This window comes from Garra rufa, chromosome 5 (assembly GCF_049309525.1).
Source record: "Garra rufa chromosome 5, GarRuf1.0, whole genome shotgun sequence".
NCBI lineage: Eukaryota > Metazoa > Chordata > Actinopteri > Cypriniformes > Cyprinidae > Garra > Garra rufa.
In genome coordinates this window covers 46,117,815-46,134,177 of record NC_133365.1, presented here as the reverse complement: position 1 = coordinate 46,134,177, position 16,363 = coordinate 46,117,815, and the positions used below count along the sequence as shown (strand labels likewise).

General features: G+C 37.4%; 2 protein-coding genes across 2 annotated transcripts in view; both read left to right on the top strand.

Annotated features, from left to right (window-relative positions):
* Positions 1-14,379, top strand: part of srrm4 (serine/arginine repetitive matrix 4) — a 68,965-nt gene extending 54,586 nt beyond the window's left edge. Inside the window, exons 8-13 of the mRNA XM_073841379.1 lie at positions 2,182-2,320; positions 5,772-6,100; positions 7,694-7,879; positions 7,998-8,093; positions 8,198-8,326; positions 11,962-14,379. Of these exons, the coding sequence (XP_073697480.1) occupies positions 2,182-2,320; positions 5,772-6,100; positions 7,694-7,879; positions 7,998-8,093; positions 8,198-8,326; positions 11,962-12,229 (1,147 nt within the window). The 3' untranslated portion in view covers positions 12,230-14,379. The remainder of the gene's footprint in view (positions 1-2,181; positions 2,321-5,771; positions 6,101-7,693; positions 7,880-7,997; positions 8,094-8,197; positions 8,327-11,961) is intronic.
* The window catches only part of hspb8 (heat shock protein b8), a 12,584-nt gene continuing 9,116 nt past the window's right edge, over positions 12,896-16,363 (top strand). Inside the window, exon 1 of the mRNA XM_073840105.1 lies at positions 12,896-12,951. Within this exon, the coding sequence (XP_073696206.1) occupies positions 12,896-12,951 (56 nt within the window). The remainder of the gene's footprint in view (positions 12,952-16,363) is intronic.

Genomic DNA, 16,363 nt, shown 5'->3' with positions numbered 1-16,363 from the left:
GTTGAGGGGTCAGAGATATTCATGGCTTCATGCTGGCCAGTCAGGTTTTTTATCTTATCAGTGAGCGTCCGGTGGCACTGTGGCGATGACTGATAAAGGCAGAGGTGACACAGAGGAAACTCTTTTATCTGCCTCTCACAGCTGATGTCCAACATTTGGCGTGTAGATCAATGGAAACGGGAACGGGAATGAAATTTGAGATCTCGCCCCTGTGGACGGTTGCGCCTCTTTGGAGTGGGTTGTGGGGTGATAGGGTTGAGGTACTGTAGGGAATAGTGATGAAATAAAGTTTCAGGTTTAAATCTGTTTTCTTTGATAGTAGGTGTCAGTGAAGATTGCCTGTAAAGCATATAAATGTCAGTCCTGCTGATTGCCCCAACATAGGCTCATTGGAAATATGCCTCTATATACATTTCTGCAAAACTGAAAAAACATACCTATATGTATGAATCACTGCAGTTTCCAGTTGAAATGAACACTTATATTACTTTTCACACAAAGTATGATTTCCAGGTACAGAGTTTTGATAAATAAAGCCTTTTCACACAATTACTTGCAGAACATTATGTGGTTGAGGAGATACCCCTGACACTGTAAAGCGCTTTGAGTGTCTAGAAAAGCGCTATATAAATGTAACAAATTATTATTATTATTATTATTATGACTTCAAAACAATTTTAACCTTCTGCACTTTTTGAAAACTGAATCACTGAAAGTGTTGTCGTCACATATACAGCTTTATATGCGTGTATATGATGCACTTTCTAATTCAGTAGGTTTGCTCAGTAGCTCACCCGATGTGGTAGGGGATATTTTCAACACCAAGAATGTTAATCTTTAGCGACACGAATTATTCGAATTCTGAGACAAAATATATGCCTGAAGCAGCGTAATAAAAACGCAGCAATACGTGCCTGCATCAATGTAATAAAAATGTGCCCTGGTCATTTATTGAACGTGTGTTTTAGCGCCAATCTCTGGACATTTCACTTTAAAACTGCCATGAAACATGCAGTACGGTACGTAATTTCTGTGTTGCAAAAATGTATATAGAGGTATGTATTTTCATGAGCCTGGGTTGGATTGCCCATGTACAGAGATTATGACAAATGCTCAAACAACTCAGGACGTTGGAGTACATGCTTCCCTAATGCACAAATGAGTGTAGTTCATGAGATGTAAAATACGATCATTTTGTACTGGGTCAAAGGCATATTTTTTTAAATAAATTTTGAATTAGATAAACGCATCAGAGTGATCACAGACACAGTTTTTCATGTATTAAATTGGCCTCAACCACTCTCCCAGGTGTCACCACTCTGATTACTTCATCAGTCCTTCATCCAAAAGCCACTTTCATTCATTCATCGCAGAATTTCTGCCATTTTCAAAACCGGAGAGAAGCGAGCTCAGGTTTCAAATTGAAATAATCTTAAGCTGGAGATGATTGCTTTTAAATCCCTAACTGATCTCTCCATTATTTGGAATTTCTTAGGGATGTTCAAAGGACGAAATCATTATAGAAAGCAAGCATAGTGAAGCTTTACATGGTTTCAGGAGTTGAAAAGGCACAGAGAGCCCACTCACTCCACACAACAGGAACAATGGCCGTCAGTTCCCATTCCAGTGAATCCTCATTCGCTTCACAAAGAACTATTACAGATAATCTATGTCCTGAGCTGGTATAATTGGCATGTCCTTTCATAGGAAACCATTTTATTTTACCTAAGCCTGTGCAGATCAGTAGAACTAGATGCTCGTGGAAGACAATGAAATTGAAGTCTGCATGTCGCCAATTATTTAAGTAAATGGACATTAGCTGGATCTCTCTTCAGTTGCTATTTTATCAGAAATATAATGTCGCTAGATTCAAAAGCTTTTGCTTAATGGATTCTTTTGACAAAGTGTTACCTTTCTTTGACGCTTCTCCAATTTTCCATATGTTACACCTCACTGTGTAAATACTGTAGAAAGGAAAACTGACAAATGGCTATAACACCTTTGCTGTTCCACATTATGATTTTATTGCTACTGTTGTAAAGGTGCCGTGCGCATTATCTTGATAAGCTAAAATGGCTCTACTTACAGTACTATGTATATTTAATGTGAAAATGAATATTTTAATTCCTCCTTGAAGTCAAGGGGCCGTTAACAATGATATTATGTGCTTTGTGTATGTAGATATGAAGACTGTGAAAAATCTGGTTTCCAAGACGGTGGCCATTCATCAGCTGTCCACGGAGGCAATGCATGCAGGTCGGCAATCAAGCTGACCAGTAAAATCTCCTCTAAGTGCTGCTGCCACTTTTCTGAAAGTACCGTAAGTGTTTCTGATGGCTACCTGATGCGCTTATAGTGCTGAACTCTTGCTCAGTTTAAGGCCCTCGTGAAACCGTTCATTTTTTTTGCTTAATAGTTGTCAAGACCAAAAGTGTTGTTGTTTTACACTTACCTGTTAAACTAATGCTTTTGAAAGTCAGCTAGTACACATTTTTTTCCCCCATGGAAAAATATTTAGCATCAATTATGTGCATGTTTTTTAGTTCTTTTACAATAACTGTGGGTAGGATTTGGATTGAAGCTAGTCATAGTTAAGCATAAAGAAACATTTTTTAATTCTCACAGATGATGCTTTTCTACAGTCCTTTTTGCTTTAAAAATCGGCTAATATTGCAATGCCATTCCCTTTTTAATGGGAACAATAATCACCATTGTAGCAATGCCTTTGAGTGAGGTTATTTTGGTGGTTGTAATTTTTAACCAACATGAGATTTGCATATTGCACACATGCTTGACACACAATTTAAACTTAAGTTAATTAACTTTTTAATGAGAGTGCTTTTCGAGTGTTTTCCGCTCTCAGTAATTACACTTGTTAAAAGTGACATGCACCCTACTGCCACACTCTAAATGCATCCACTCCAACCAGAATTATCAAACATCATTCAATAAATATAAGTTTACCATCACTAAAGAACATGCTCCCAGGGAGTAGTCATATAATGTCATAATTTAATGTTAATAATTAACCTAAACCTGTATACTGCATCATGAATTTTTTAACATTACTGTCAGAAACCTTTAACAGGAACCCTGGGTATTAAGACTTGTATGGCTTAATATAATTTAAATGATGTCTCTTATTAAAAAACATGACCCTGGACCAAAAAAAAGTCTTAAGTAGCACGGGTATATTTGTAGCAATAGCCAAAAATATAATTTGACATATTTACAATTTCTTTTATGCCAAAAATCATTCGGATATTAAGTGAAGATCATGATTCATTAAAATATTTAGTAATTTCCTACTGTAAATATATCAAAACTTTATTTTTGATTAGTAATATGCATTGCTAAGAACTTCATTTGGACAACTATAAAGATGATTTTCTCAATATTTAGTTTTTTTTTTGCCCCCTCAGATTCCAGATTTTCAAATAGTTGTATCTCGGCCAAATATTGTCCTATCCTAACAAACCATACATCGATTGACCCTTATGACTGGATTTGTGGTCTAGGGTCACACATGTAGTAAAAAACCCAAGAAAGATTTACGTTATTTAAAAATTCCACCTTGTTTCATTTGTATTTTAAACTATGGGGGGCACCATTATGACGTTAAAATTTTGCACTTGGTGAGCTACTGGCGCTACATGTTGTTATTTTTACCACAGTACAACTCTAAAATATAAAATACTGATACAATGACCACAGCTACTGAAAAGGCTCCATCAGTTTTCCCCACAAGGAGTCTAAACACCCCCGGATATCGAGTGAAATCTGCGTTGAGAAACTCCATTTAGTGGCTGCGGCATCATGCAAGCATCGGCATGTTAACATCCTGCCAGAATGGCATCTAGCGTTTCTTGTTTCGGCTGTTTGTAAGCTCTTTCAGTAGCTGTGGTCTACTAAAAGCCTCAAAGGCATCAGGGCTAGGAGCATCAGTCTTTAGGAAGTTTTATTCATTCACAGGCATCTTCCCTTTCTTTTCTTCTCTTCTTATCACTAGGAAACAGGAAAGACTTACATCACTTCTCTTGTTGTCTTTGACTGAAAATTGCAAGCCGCATGTGGCATTGTATTGGTATTTTATTTTCCTAGTTGTTTTGCGCTAAAAATAGCAAAAGGTAGCCACAGTAGTGCAACCATGTCACGCCATTAAAATAATGGCATCCCCCATAGTCCGAAATATGTATAGAATGATGTGGATTTTTTAAATAAAGTCTTTCATGGGTTTTCTAATACATGTTTTAGTTAGAGACATAATTTACGTTATATTAAGCCATACAAGTCTTAATACCCAGGGTTCCCTTTGAATAAACTTAGCATTATACTCTTGAAGCCTTCGGTGATCATTTGTATGCGTGACAGATAAATCACTTTTCCTGACATAATCGTTAACACTACAGTAATTACATTCTCTAGTCTTTTAATCATTGCTAATAGTGTCTTGTGCTATCATATTTAAAGAAATATTCCTTCCACTAATTTTTGATGACAAAACAGTCTGTCTTTTGAAGAAAAAAAAAAAAAATTGAGATACATTTTATTGTTGGTTAGCAATGGCCTTTTTTGTTTAAATAAAAAGTATGTTTTGCTCTGGTGTGGTTGTTTTATATACTGAAAAAGCAGCTTGCAAAAAGCTGTTGCCCTAAAGAATAAAATCTATACGTAACCTGCACATAATTGTTTCAGTCTGACTTCACAGATAGATCATTACAAATAACCACCGGGCTCTGTCAGAGTTGTGCAAATTCTACCATAAAAAACAGAGTTTGATTGCTTTTTGTGCCACTGTAGCAAACTAGAATTTGATTGAAGTTTAGCAGCTTCTTTCAGTTTTTTCCATGAAGGATGTAGAGTCTATTTGAATTCATTCCATCAGTCCCACAATAGAAAATGAGAACTAATTTAAGACCTGCAGGTGCACAACAAAGGTAAAGAAAAAGGCTCATGCCGGTATGTGGCAGAGTGGAGTTGGATTTAAAGAGAAGAGAGGGTTATTGTCTTTTTCTTGCACTTTACCACTCTAATGATGCACTTATGTCACCCGCTCTTCCCTTTTTCTTACACCTTACCTACTTAAGGAGGAAGTCTTGATTGGTAAGTCGATGCTATCCGCAGATTTAGGGACTTACTGTAGGCCGCTGGTGGACTGTAAAATCTCTTCCGACAGGGGACTAAAGCAGAAACATGTTCTTTTTGTTTTTCTCAAGGATTTACCTAGTTAGAGTGATGGAGATATTTCTTTTGTCTGCAACCCTTTTCATATAATTCTATTATGTTTTACTTAAGCCCATTCTGTGATGTCTGTTCAATGTTCTTTAAAGGAGAAATACTTTCAAATTGGGGATTTCTGTTTCCTTTTACTCTCTCTTTCTTCTAACATAAAAGTATAGCTGGAAGTTTATTCATGTAGGTTCTTTTCTCTCTTTTTTTGATCTGGATGTTTCTTTAATTTGCCTCTTTCATTAGCATTGGTTCATTGTTTACTTTCTCTCTTCAGTCTCTATTTCATTGGTTTCTTTTGTAAGAGTTCTTGCTTTGTTCTTCTCCTTTCTTTTCTGATTTCTGGCATGTGACAGATTTGCATGGCGTTTTTTAATCTTTTAGTTTCTGTCCCAAAAAACTTGATTCATTTCCTCTCTGTGCTCTGTAGGGACATATGTGCCTTTTAAAGAGTACTCAAACTGCATCATGCAGGTAGCAGATTATTGATGTGGCCTTGTTTTGCTTTAGAAAAACAACAACTTTTCTTTGTCTGCTTGCAGGTCTCACTGTCACGCCCTGGGGTTGAGGGTTTAAACAAAATGGTGATCGCCCAGGACTCAATATCCAGTAAGGGCAAAGGACATGCAGATTACGATTCGGGAAATGACACGTCCTCTCCACCGTCAAGTAAAACTGGCATCACAAAGTCAAAGGTTACCGGAAACGGAAAGTTCTCATGTCAGGATCTGACTTCTCCCGAGAAGCTTAGGCTAGCCGATGGGGACAATGCCTCAGATTCAGGCAACTCACTAACCAGCTATGACTCTCTGGGTAAACCATTGCTCAAAGAAAATACCCTACACAGCTCAGTCTTCAACAAGTTCAAAGGGTAAGGCTGTTTTGAATTCATTTTATATCAAATTAACATCTGTCTTGATTCCATTACAGTTAAAATAACTGTAAGTAAAAATCATATATGGATACATATATTATTAAAACACAACTTTTCTAATAAAATAAAATCAGGCCAAACATAGTTTTCATTTAAAATGGTTTTATTTTATGATTTGTTTTTTCTTGTTTGTTTGTTTTTTCAGTTAACATTTGTAGATTAAGTTTTATAATAACCCTGGTACAGAGTGCAGTCTCTTTCTGCAACTATACAGATCTCTTAGTTGAAGTCAAAAGTTTACATACACCTTGCAGAATCTGCTTTTTTGTTTTTAATTTTTTTAAAGACGTTTACATATAGCCCACAAAAGAAAATAATAGTTGAATTTATAAAAAATTACCCTGTTCAAAAGTTTACATACACTTGATTCTTAATACTGTGTTGTTACCTGAATAATCCACAACTGTTTTTTTTTTAGTTTGTTTTGTTAAATGATAGTTGTTTGTGAGTCCCTTGTTTGTCCTGAACAGTTAAACAGCTGTTCTTCTTTAGAAAATTTCACAAATTCTTCGGTTTTTCAGCATTCGTATGTATTTGAACCTTTTTTCCCAACAAGGACAACTGAGGGACCTATATGCAACTGTTACAGAAGGTTCAAACGCTCACCTATGCTTCAGAAGGAAACACAATGCATTAAAGGGATAGTTCACCCAAAAATGAAAATTTCATGTTTATCTGCTTACCCCCAGGGCATCCAAGATGTAGGTGACTTTGTTTCCTCAGAAAAACACAAACAAAGATTTTTAACGAAAACCGGTGCAGTGCAGTCGTTTGTGTTTTTCTGAGGAAACAAAGTCACCTACATCTTGGATGCCCTGGGGGTAAGCAGATAAACATGAAATTTTCATTTTTGGGTGAACTATCCCTTTAAGAGCCAGGGGGTGAAAGCTTTTTTAATTTGAGGATCAGGGTTAAACTGGTAAACATGGTAAACATGTAAGTATCTTTTGCAGCTTTTGAAGGGCAGTACTAAATGAAAAATTATGGTATTTAGGCAAAATAAGAAAAATGTACATATCTTCATTCTGTTCAAAAGTTTACACCCTTGGTTCGTAATGCATTGTTTTTCCCTTCTGGAGCATCAGTGATCATTCAAAGCTTATTTAATAGCTGCATATGAGTCCCTCAGTTGTCCTCAGTGTGAAAAGAGAGATCTCAAAGTCATACAGTCATTGTTGGAAAAAGGGATCAAATACACAAAAATGCTGAAAAACCAAAAAATCTGTAGGACGTAAAGGTGACAATAAACAAAACAAAAAAAAAAACAGCTGTGGGTCATTCAGGTAACAACACAGTATTAAGAATCAAGCTAAACTATTATTTGCTCTTGTGAACTATATGTAAACATATTTTACATTAAATATCGGTACTAAATAAAAAATAACATGTATTTTGTATGATCCCTCTTATTTTGGTAAAACAATTAACGTTTTGCAGATTCTGCAAGGTGTATGTAAACGCTTGACCTCAAGTGTATATTGTGAAGTAACAAAATAGGGGTCTAAAACAATTTCCCTCTTATAATTGCAGTGAAGAAAAATTCAGGTACTCTGATTTGGAGAAGACACAGCCTCTGGGTCTCGTCACTGATAGGAATCGGAGTCCGTCTTATGATAGATATCAGGATCGAACGAGGTCCCGCAGCAGAAGCATATCATCCCAAAGCAGATACTCAGGGCGCTATTCCAGAAGCCGATCCCTGTCCTCAGGGAGGAGGTGGGTCACACAGCTGCTATTTATAATAGAAACCACAACACTGATTTGAAGCTTTCGATTTAATTGCAAACTCGTATTTTTGTATCTGACAATATCGTCTCCCCCGGCTCATTTACAGATCATATTCCCGTTCATCCAGTTATTCGCTGGATTCACGGAGAGACAGTCTATCTAGTGCGAGCAGTTACCGCAGTCTAAATCACTCCCCAAACAGGTGAATTTCAGCTAAAAGTTATCTGGAATAATTGTTTGAAAATGACTGTGACTTTAATTAACACATACGTGTTCACATCTTTTTATTTATGCGTTGATGAAAAGGTTTCGACAGCGGAAAAGAGACTGCAGTTCCTGCAAGAGCAGAAAGCACAGCAGGAGAAGACCTTGTTCTCCAATGAGGAAGAGAAGAAGAGATTCCCCCAGTCATCTGGAAGCTCGTAGAATTACAAGGTCTGTTCTTACAGAAGTGTTACAACACAAGCTAACAACCTGCTATATGAATCACAAATGGAAACTGCTCCACTGATTTTTTTATTGGAGATCAGTAAACCCAGACATGGGTTTGCAGATTGTGGGGGAAAATCTGTGGGAAACTGCAGAATGAATTTAAACAGTAACATGTTTAAACTGAGCTATTAGTAGCTGAAGGCATTATCAAATTAGCCAAAATATTAAACAAATTAAAAGCATTCTAATTCTTTCAAATTCCATCATCAAGAGAAACAAATTAATTATTTAAATTAATGTGTACGTACACTACCAGTCATAGTTTTTGGACAGTAAGATTTTTATTGTTTTTTAAAGAAGTCTCTTCTGCTCGCCAAGCCTGCATTTATTTGATCCAAAATACAGCAATAATATTTTGAAACTATTTTACCTATTAAAATAACTGCTTTCTATTTGAATATATTTTAAAATGTAACTTATTCCTGTAATCAAAGCTAATTTTTTAGCATCATTACTCCATTCTTGAGTGTCACATGATTCTTTAGAAATCATACTAATATTTGCTGTTTAAATTATTTTTTATTTTTTAATCATGTAGCACTGAAACCCTACTATAATTGTTAGAATGGTCATGAATCAGGGATCTCCATGTAAAACTGCTCATGCTCACCAAACCATAAGTCGTAGAGACTTGAAACTTGGAGTGATGGTAGTACTCACACCACCTACAATGTGACCAAGGCTCACCCCAATCGGCCTGAAGAGGGCGCTACAGTGAACAAAAGTACGAAATCACTCATAACTCAGTTGCAGGCTGTCTTATGTCATTGGAAATCTTGCCTCATGGCGAATGAAAACCATGCCTCAGATCTGATTGTGAGAAATTTTCAGTTATTTCTCATTTTTTTGAAAAACCTACTTTTGCAAACTAGTCCTAGGGTTTTTACCCGATCTGAACCAAACCAGTGCAGAAAGATTCTCTGGGGAGTGAATATCAAAAATTATCAAAAAAGTTTAACTTTAGACTCACTGTCGCGAAGGGATGCCAAAGCGTTCGAAAGGGGCAGGGCCACTTTTATTTAAATGTCTATAACTCCTGAACGGAATGATTTCTCTTCGCCAAACTCAGAACAAAAAAAAAAAAAAAAAAACACACTAACACACATGAGAAATGTGGGGAAAAATACATGACACAATATATATATATATATATATGCCCAGGATCATGAAACAAAAAAGAAGAAAAATGTGATTACCACTGTAAAATGAAGTGATCCAAATACTATCAGTGTTGAAAACAGTTGTGCTATATTATTATTTTGTGGAAACCTTGATTAATTTTTTTGATCAAATGAAAGTTCAAAAGAACATCATTTATTTTAAATAAAAAACATTTTTGTCTTTTATCTTAGCTGTCACTTTGAATAAATTTAATGCATTTTTGCTGCATGTACAGTCAAGCCAGAAATTATTCATACCTCTGGCAAATTTTGACTTAAAGTTACTTTTATTCAACCAGCAAGTTTTTTTTTGTTGTTCTTTTTTGGACCGGAAATGACACAGGCTGAGGCTTGTTGAGAATTTTGATGTATTGCTCCTTTTTCATGGTGCTGTTTACTGTGATTAGGTTCCCCCCCCCCCCCCCCCCCCCAAAAAAAAAACATTAGGGTACCACCACCATGTTTGACAGCGGGGATGGTGTTCTTAGGGTTAAAGGCTTCTCCTTTTTTCCGCCAAATGAAGGCTACATCAATGTGGCCAAACAATTCAATTTTTGTTTCATCTGACCATAAAACAGAAGACCAGAAGTCTTCTTCTTTGTCCAGATGAGCATTTGCAAAGGCCAAGCAGGCTTTTGTGTGCCTTATCTAGAGAAGTGGTGTCCTCCTTGGTCTGCGTCCGTGGAACCCAGTGGTGTGCAGTGTCCGTTGGACCGTCTGCCTTGAGATGTTGCCACCAGCAGAGCCCAGATTCATCAAGACGGCATTGGTGATGATCCTTGGATTCCTTTTTACCTCTCTCACTATCCTTTTGGCCAGCACAGGTGTCACTTTTGGCTTCCGACCATGTCCTTCACAGTGCGGAACGTCTTGTATTTTTTAATAATACTTTACACTGTAGCCACTGGAACTTCAAAACATTTAGATATGGTCTTATAGCCCTTTCCTGACTTGTGAGCAGCCACAATGCGCAATCGCAGGTCCTCAGTGAGCTCCTTTGTCTTAGCCATGACTGTCCACAAACCAACAGCAGAGAGCTTCTGTTTTTCACCTGTTGAGTTGATTAAAACAGCTGTTCCCAATGAATCAGGGTAATTGGGATGCTTTAGAACAGCTTGGACTATTTAGAATGGTATAGAACTTTGGATTTTCCCATAGACTGTGGCTACGTTTACATTAATCCGGATACATTTGAAAACGGAGTTTTCATTTTAAAACGCTCTCCGTCCACACTAGCGTTTCCAAGCGTTTTCCAAAAGTTTCTCATCCACACTGAAACGTAGGAAAACAGCAAATTCGCCTTACTGCGCATGCGTAAAGCCTCCAAACTTATACAGACGTAATAAGTTTTCACGCAATTCTTCTGGCGGGATAATTTACGGAAATATCTCATTATCCACTGACGCGTCTATATATCACGCTCATTCATATTTTATCTGAAAAGCAGTTGTCGTCATGTTTTGCAGGACAGCAACTGTGAGTAAATTTTCCGTCATCATTTTAGGACTGAAGAGTGTACAAGGTAAATCTCTTTAGCAGCAGTGTGTGAATAGCACAGGCACAATTACTGGTGTAAACATAGATATCTATTGGTACAATATGCGTCACATGACTATAAATATGCGTCATCGTTTTCAAAAGCCTCCGTTTTCACAGTCCACACTACAACGTGAAAACGGCGTTTTCTAATTTATCCACTTTGGCCGGAGTTTTTAGAAATAATCGTTTTCTGTGATAAAAACGGGGTTTTCGTGTAAATGAGAGGCCAAACCGCAGGGAAATATCTGCGTTTTCCCTTCGTGTAAACGGGGCCTGTGACAGTTTGCAAAGGGTATAAATAATTTTGGACATGCCACTTTTTGTTCAAATGTAAATAAAAGCTGAGAAATAATTTTTTCCACAATGATGCCTCTTGTACATCATCTTATTATCTTTTGGGAGAAGCCTGTGTCATTTCCAGTCAAAAAAAACTTGCTGGTTGAATAAAAGTAACTTTAAGTCAGAATTTGCCAGGGGTATGAATAATTTCAGGTTTGACTGTATGTATTATTATTTAAAAAAAATTTTTTTAATATAAATATTAGAGAAGAAATAACTAATTAATAGCAATTTTTTCTGAAATTAATCACAAATAATCGTGATTAATTCCACCTAATATATGGCCTGACAACATCTCATCTGACCGCAGTTCACTGATGTTCTGCTGAAGCTCCCTCGTCATATGTACCTTTCCCTCACTCATTTAACTAGCACCTGTCCCTGAGGCGAAGTAGAATGAGCATCTGAAAAGTATCCTGTTTGATGTGGTCATATACAAATTATTCACCTGCGTTAACGCGCCAATTTTGACAGCACTAAAGAATATATATTAATATGTCATTGTCATTCTCTTTCTGCATGCATTCCTCTCCTACACAGTGCCAGAAAGAGGCCTATCCCCTACTACCGTCCCAGTCCGTCCATCAGCAGCCGCTCCTCCAGCCTCCTGTCCTGGCGCCTGTTTTCCCTCAGTCGCAGTCGAACTCGCAGCCGTTCACGGAGTCGGAGCCGGAGTCGCAGTCACACTTATTCTTCATACAGGAGCTACAGTCACAGCTCGTCGTGGAACTCTATGTATAGCAGACGTGGTCGCAGTCGGAGCAGAAGCTATGACTCAGCGGTGAGCTACAGCAGAGCCCGTCGCTAATTTACAGATGAAGCAGAAGCCGGAATGCTGAGCTACAGCACAATCCCAGGACCACATCTTACTGTAACTGGAAGTGAAATGGAGCAGCACTGAGAACATGCTGTGCTTAGATGTGGAACACCAGGCAGTGACAGGATCATCTGTTCAGTGTCAGATAAGACTGAAGCTTTCCATATTGTTGTGTACTAAACTGTGTGCTTTCATCCATCCTGCTCAAAGGAAAACTTGTCTATCAATCTCAAAGCCTGCTGTTGTAGGAAAGACCGGTCCGGAGGTTTCAATATGTGTGCTGCAATCTGTGAGTTCCGCTATACCTTATTTATGTGAGGATATTGTTAGTCATTTATCAACAGCCGTAGTAGATAAAAGGAAGTGCAGGGTCACTCATAACCTTGACTGTAAAAGCCCATGTATGAATCTATTGTATTTTTGTAGTGTGTTTTCTTTTTTTTTATAGGAGGTGTCAAAAGCGCTCGAGGAGAAAGATTTATTGCTTCCATAAGAGCTTTTACTGAGAGCAGCCGCTTCTGCGTTGCACACACCTTTACTTTGAAAAATGTGCCATCCGAATCGGCCCCACTGGCAAAGGCACACCCCATCAGCCCAAATGCCAGCTTTATTTATCTTCTGTTGAACTGGAAAACAATTCAAATGTCATTGGCTGTGATGGGGATGATGATGACGGTGGTGGACAATCTAAATGCAGCGGATGTGCTCCACCGGTGGGAACCGTTTTGCAGGTCCAGCTGTCTGTACTGTGTTACCAAATATGTTAAAGTACATATTAATCTTGCAGACCTCAAGAGACAGAATGAAGATATTTATATCCATAGGATTCGAGGCTGCGTCTGAGTGCACAAAGAAAAGGTACATTTTCTCTGTCCTATTGTTTCTAAGATTCAAAGCACTGCTATACTTCATTTTTAAGCCATGTTAAATTGTATTTTCTTTTGAAATTATTTATTTTTAATGCCTAGTTTTTGTATTTTTAATCTATGATCATTTCTGTTGGGTCTGTGGTACAAATATTTATTATTTAGATCTCTTGAATTATTTATAAGGTAAAACCTTTGATATTGACATAAAAAAAAATATTTCTATTTTGGGTTTCGTCAAAAACCCAAAGTTTAAACATCCAGTCCTGCACTGATTAAACCACACACTTCACATACTGTAAATGACGATATTTATAAATTTCAGTGTTTTATAAAGCATATTTATTGGTTGCACATCAATGCAACAGCAGAGAAACTATTACAGACTAGTAGAAACGAAGACGGCTGTCATGAGAAATCAGTCAGAGTGGCTAGATCAAGGATTTTTTTTTAAAGGATCAAAGATATATGTTTGGTGTGCGATATAGCTTGATGAAACGGCGTGTAAAAATCATCACCTTCATCACGACAGATGATGGCAGTTTCTTTGTTTCTGTGTCATAAAGTATATTGGAGTGCTTGTTAAACGAAGGCATGGTGATCTCTATGCACTGTACATTATTAGCTGTCTGACTGTTGTGAATTCTGACACTTGTACAGATAATAAGTTGTAGACAACGGGGAGAATCTTGAAGTGTATCACAAATGTTTTATCTTCTTGAATTCATCTTGTTCTCGTCTCAAATCGTAAATGAGTTTAGTAAATGATTATGTAAATCTGTTGTGTAAATATGCAAACAAACGTTTAGTGCGGCAATATTAGGCATGGGCTTTATTTATTGAGATGGAGTAGTGGTGCTGTTTACAAGGCTGGCTTTCTAATTTGCATAATTTGCATTCCCTCGAAAAGACAAAACGTGCTGAAATGTTGCCATTAATCCAAACTATTTCAGTCGAAATGTGCTACAGAGGATGCCATTGGCTACCGTAATTGCAAAAAAATTATTGCAATATCCTGTAATACAAGTAATTCATTTATTTTTGCACAGAATGAGTGGTGAAGATGTAAAACAAGTCTCAATGCAGGATACCAGACTGGAAGATTATGTCAAGAACATTTCCCAAATTTCCCCCTTATGTATATACACTGTTGTCTATGTGCACAAGAATATCAATGTCTCCCTTGCTGAAGTAAATTAATGACTAGTTCTTTGTGGTCTGATTATGTAATGATATTCAAAGAGTTCTAAATAAATTATTCATCTAATTAATTCACCCAATATTTTGCTTCTTTAAAATGGCACTCTCTTTATTCGCACTGAAATGATGTCTTTGTGTTCACAATTTGTATCCACCTTATACTTAAACACAACTTCAACTTCTGGTTCACACTCTGATGTAAACAAGAGCATGGATTACATGGTTAATGTACTACTGAATATGTTGTTTTGCTCATTTATGCTGTCTAAACCATAGGGAAAAAATGTGTGGAAGCTGCTAAATCATATAGAGAAGGACTTAGAAAGCAGAAAATGGTGCAATATTTACAAACTAAAGTTAATAGGTGGTAAAGATCGACCAAGCAGTATTAATTAAGATATTAGCCTAATATTTCACCTACCTGACTGGAAATAATAACAAACACTAATGTTGTCAAAATTCTTGCCTTGGAAATCCTGGCTTTTTTTCTCAGTTTTTTGCACTCTTCTCTTTTATTTATTTTAAATTTTGGCAGTCTATAGTACTCCAAATGTTTTTTCCTGGTCCAAACGATTGGTACAGCCCAAAACATGACAGTAATTGACCATTTTCAGCAGCGATAATTAGCAAAATATGCGATATGTTCAGTTCAGTGGCATTGTTTACGTTAAAGGGATAGTTCACCCAAAAATGAAAATTTGATGTTTATCTGCTTACCCCCAGGGCATCCAAGATGTAGGTGACTTTGTTTCCTCAGAAAAACACAAAGATTTTTAACGAAAACCGGTGCAGTCTGCCAGCAAATGGTAAATACTTGCGCTTATCCTGATTGTTCAAACCGATTTAATGCAAAAAGATTACGTTTGCTTGCGTAAACTCATCCGGGACTTTTCACTGATTTCACCTTCCAGCGTTTGCGTATTCTATACGCCAGAGCGCGTTCACATGTCACGAGCCGGATGATATGCTCGTGCTCAGGACAGATGGACGTGGCTGTGTATCAAAGGTAAAAAATGATATAAATACTGTTCAGTTTCTCGCAAAAAACGATCATTTCGTGAATTAGGACATCAATGTATCGTCACGAGTCGCAGGGTGTCATTTGGATTTGTCTGTGCATGTTTTTGTTTACTTTTAAAGGTTTGGTGCTTATCCAGGTACATTACATGGCTGGCAGACTGCACCGGTTTTCGTTAAAAATGTTCGTTTGTGTTTTTCTGAGGAAACAAAGTCACCTACATCTTGGATGCCCTGGGGGTAAGCAGATAAACATCAAATTTTCATTTTTGGGTGAACTATCCCTTTAAGTGCGCAAATATGGCCGACTGAAGAGGCGTCATGAAAACAAGCTATTGGGAATATAAAGAGAAGAATTAATACATGCAGTAAAGGGTTTGCATTACAAACCAGTGTGTTTGTAATTGAGATACATGTAATACATTGTGCAAAACCAGCTGTTTTGTACAGCTAAAAATAGCTGGACGCGACGTGCGACTGGAAGCAAGACCTACAACAAATGTCGGAAAAAATAAGGTGTAGCCTATAGTAAAATAAGGAAGAATTGTCAGTTGATTTCCGCTGAAACTACATTTAAAGCTAGACTTTTGCAGCCACTGCATATTCTTCTGCAGATAGAAGACATCCTGAAATATATCTGGGTGTGTGTTTTTCTTGCTCATCTTTCAACTTACACTTCATGACGAATGCAAGGACTCATCTGAAGAAGGAAACGCAGATACTGCATTCCTCTGTTGTATTTCGTCACATTTCGTGTTTAGAACATTATTAGTTGTTCTTCATATGAGTGTGTGACTCCTCTCCGGCCTTGAGGAGTGAGTAGTTTTCTATTATGAAGTGAATGAGTCATCTGGGGGAGGGTGAGATTGGACCAGTCGCTGTCCAGTGGAGCCAGTCACAGCCCGGGGTCTAAACTTGGATAGGGAGGGTCTTCAGTCAGCTGTCGTGTGCCGCCGAGCACTTTCTGGACTTTGTAGACCGGTAAATCACATATAAACCAGTGGAAAGAACACTTACATCGTCAGTAAACTTCTAGAACTCC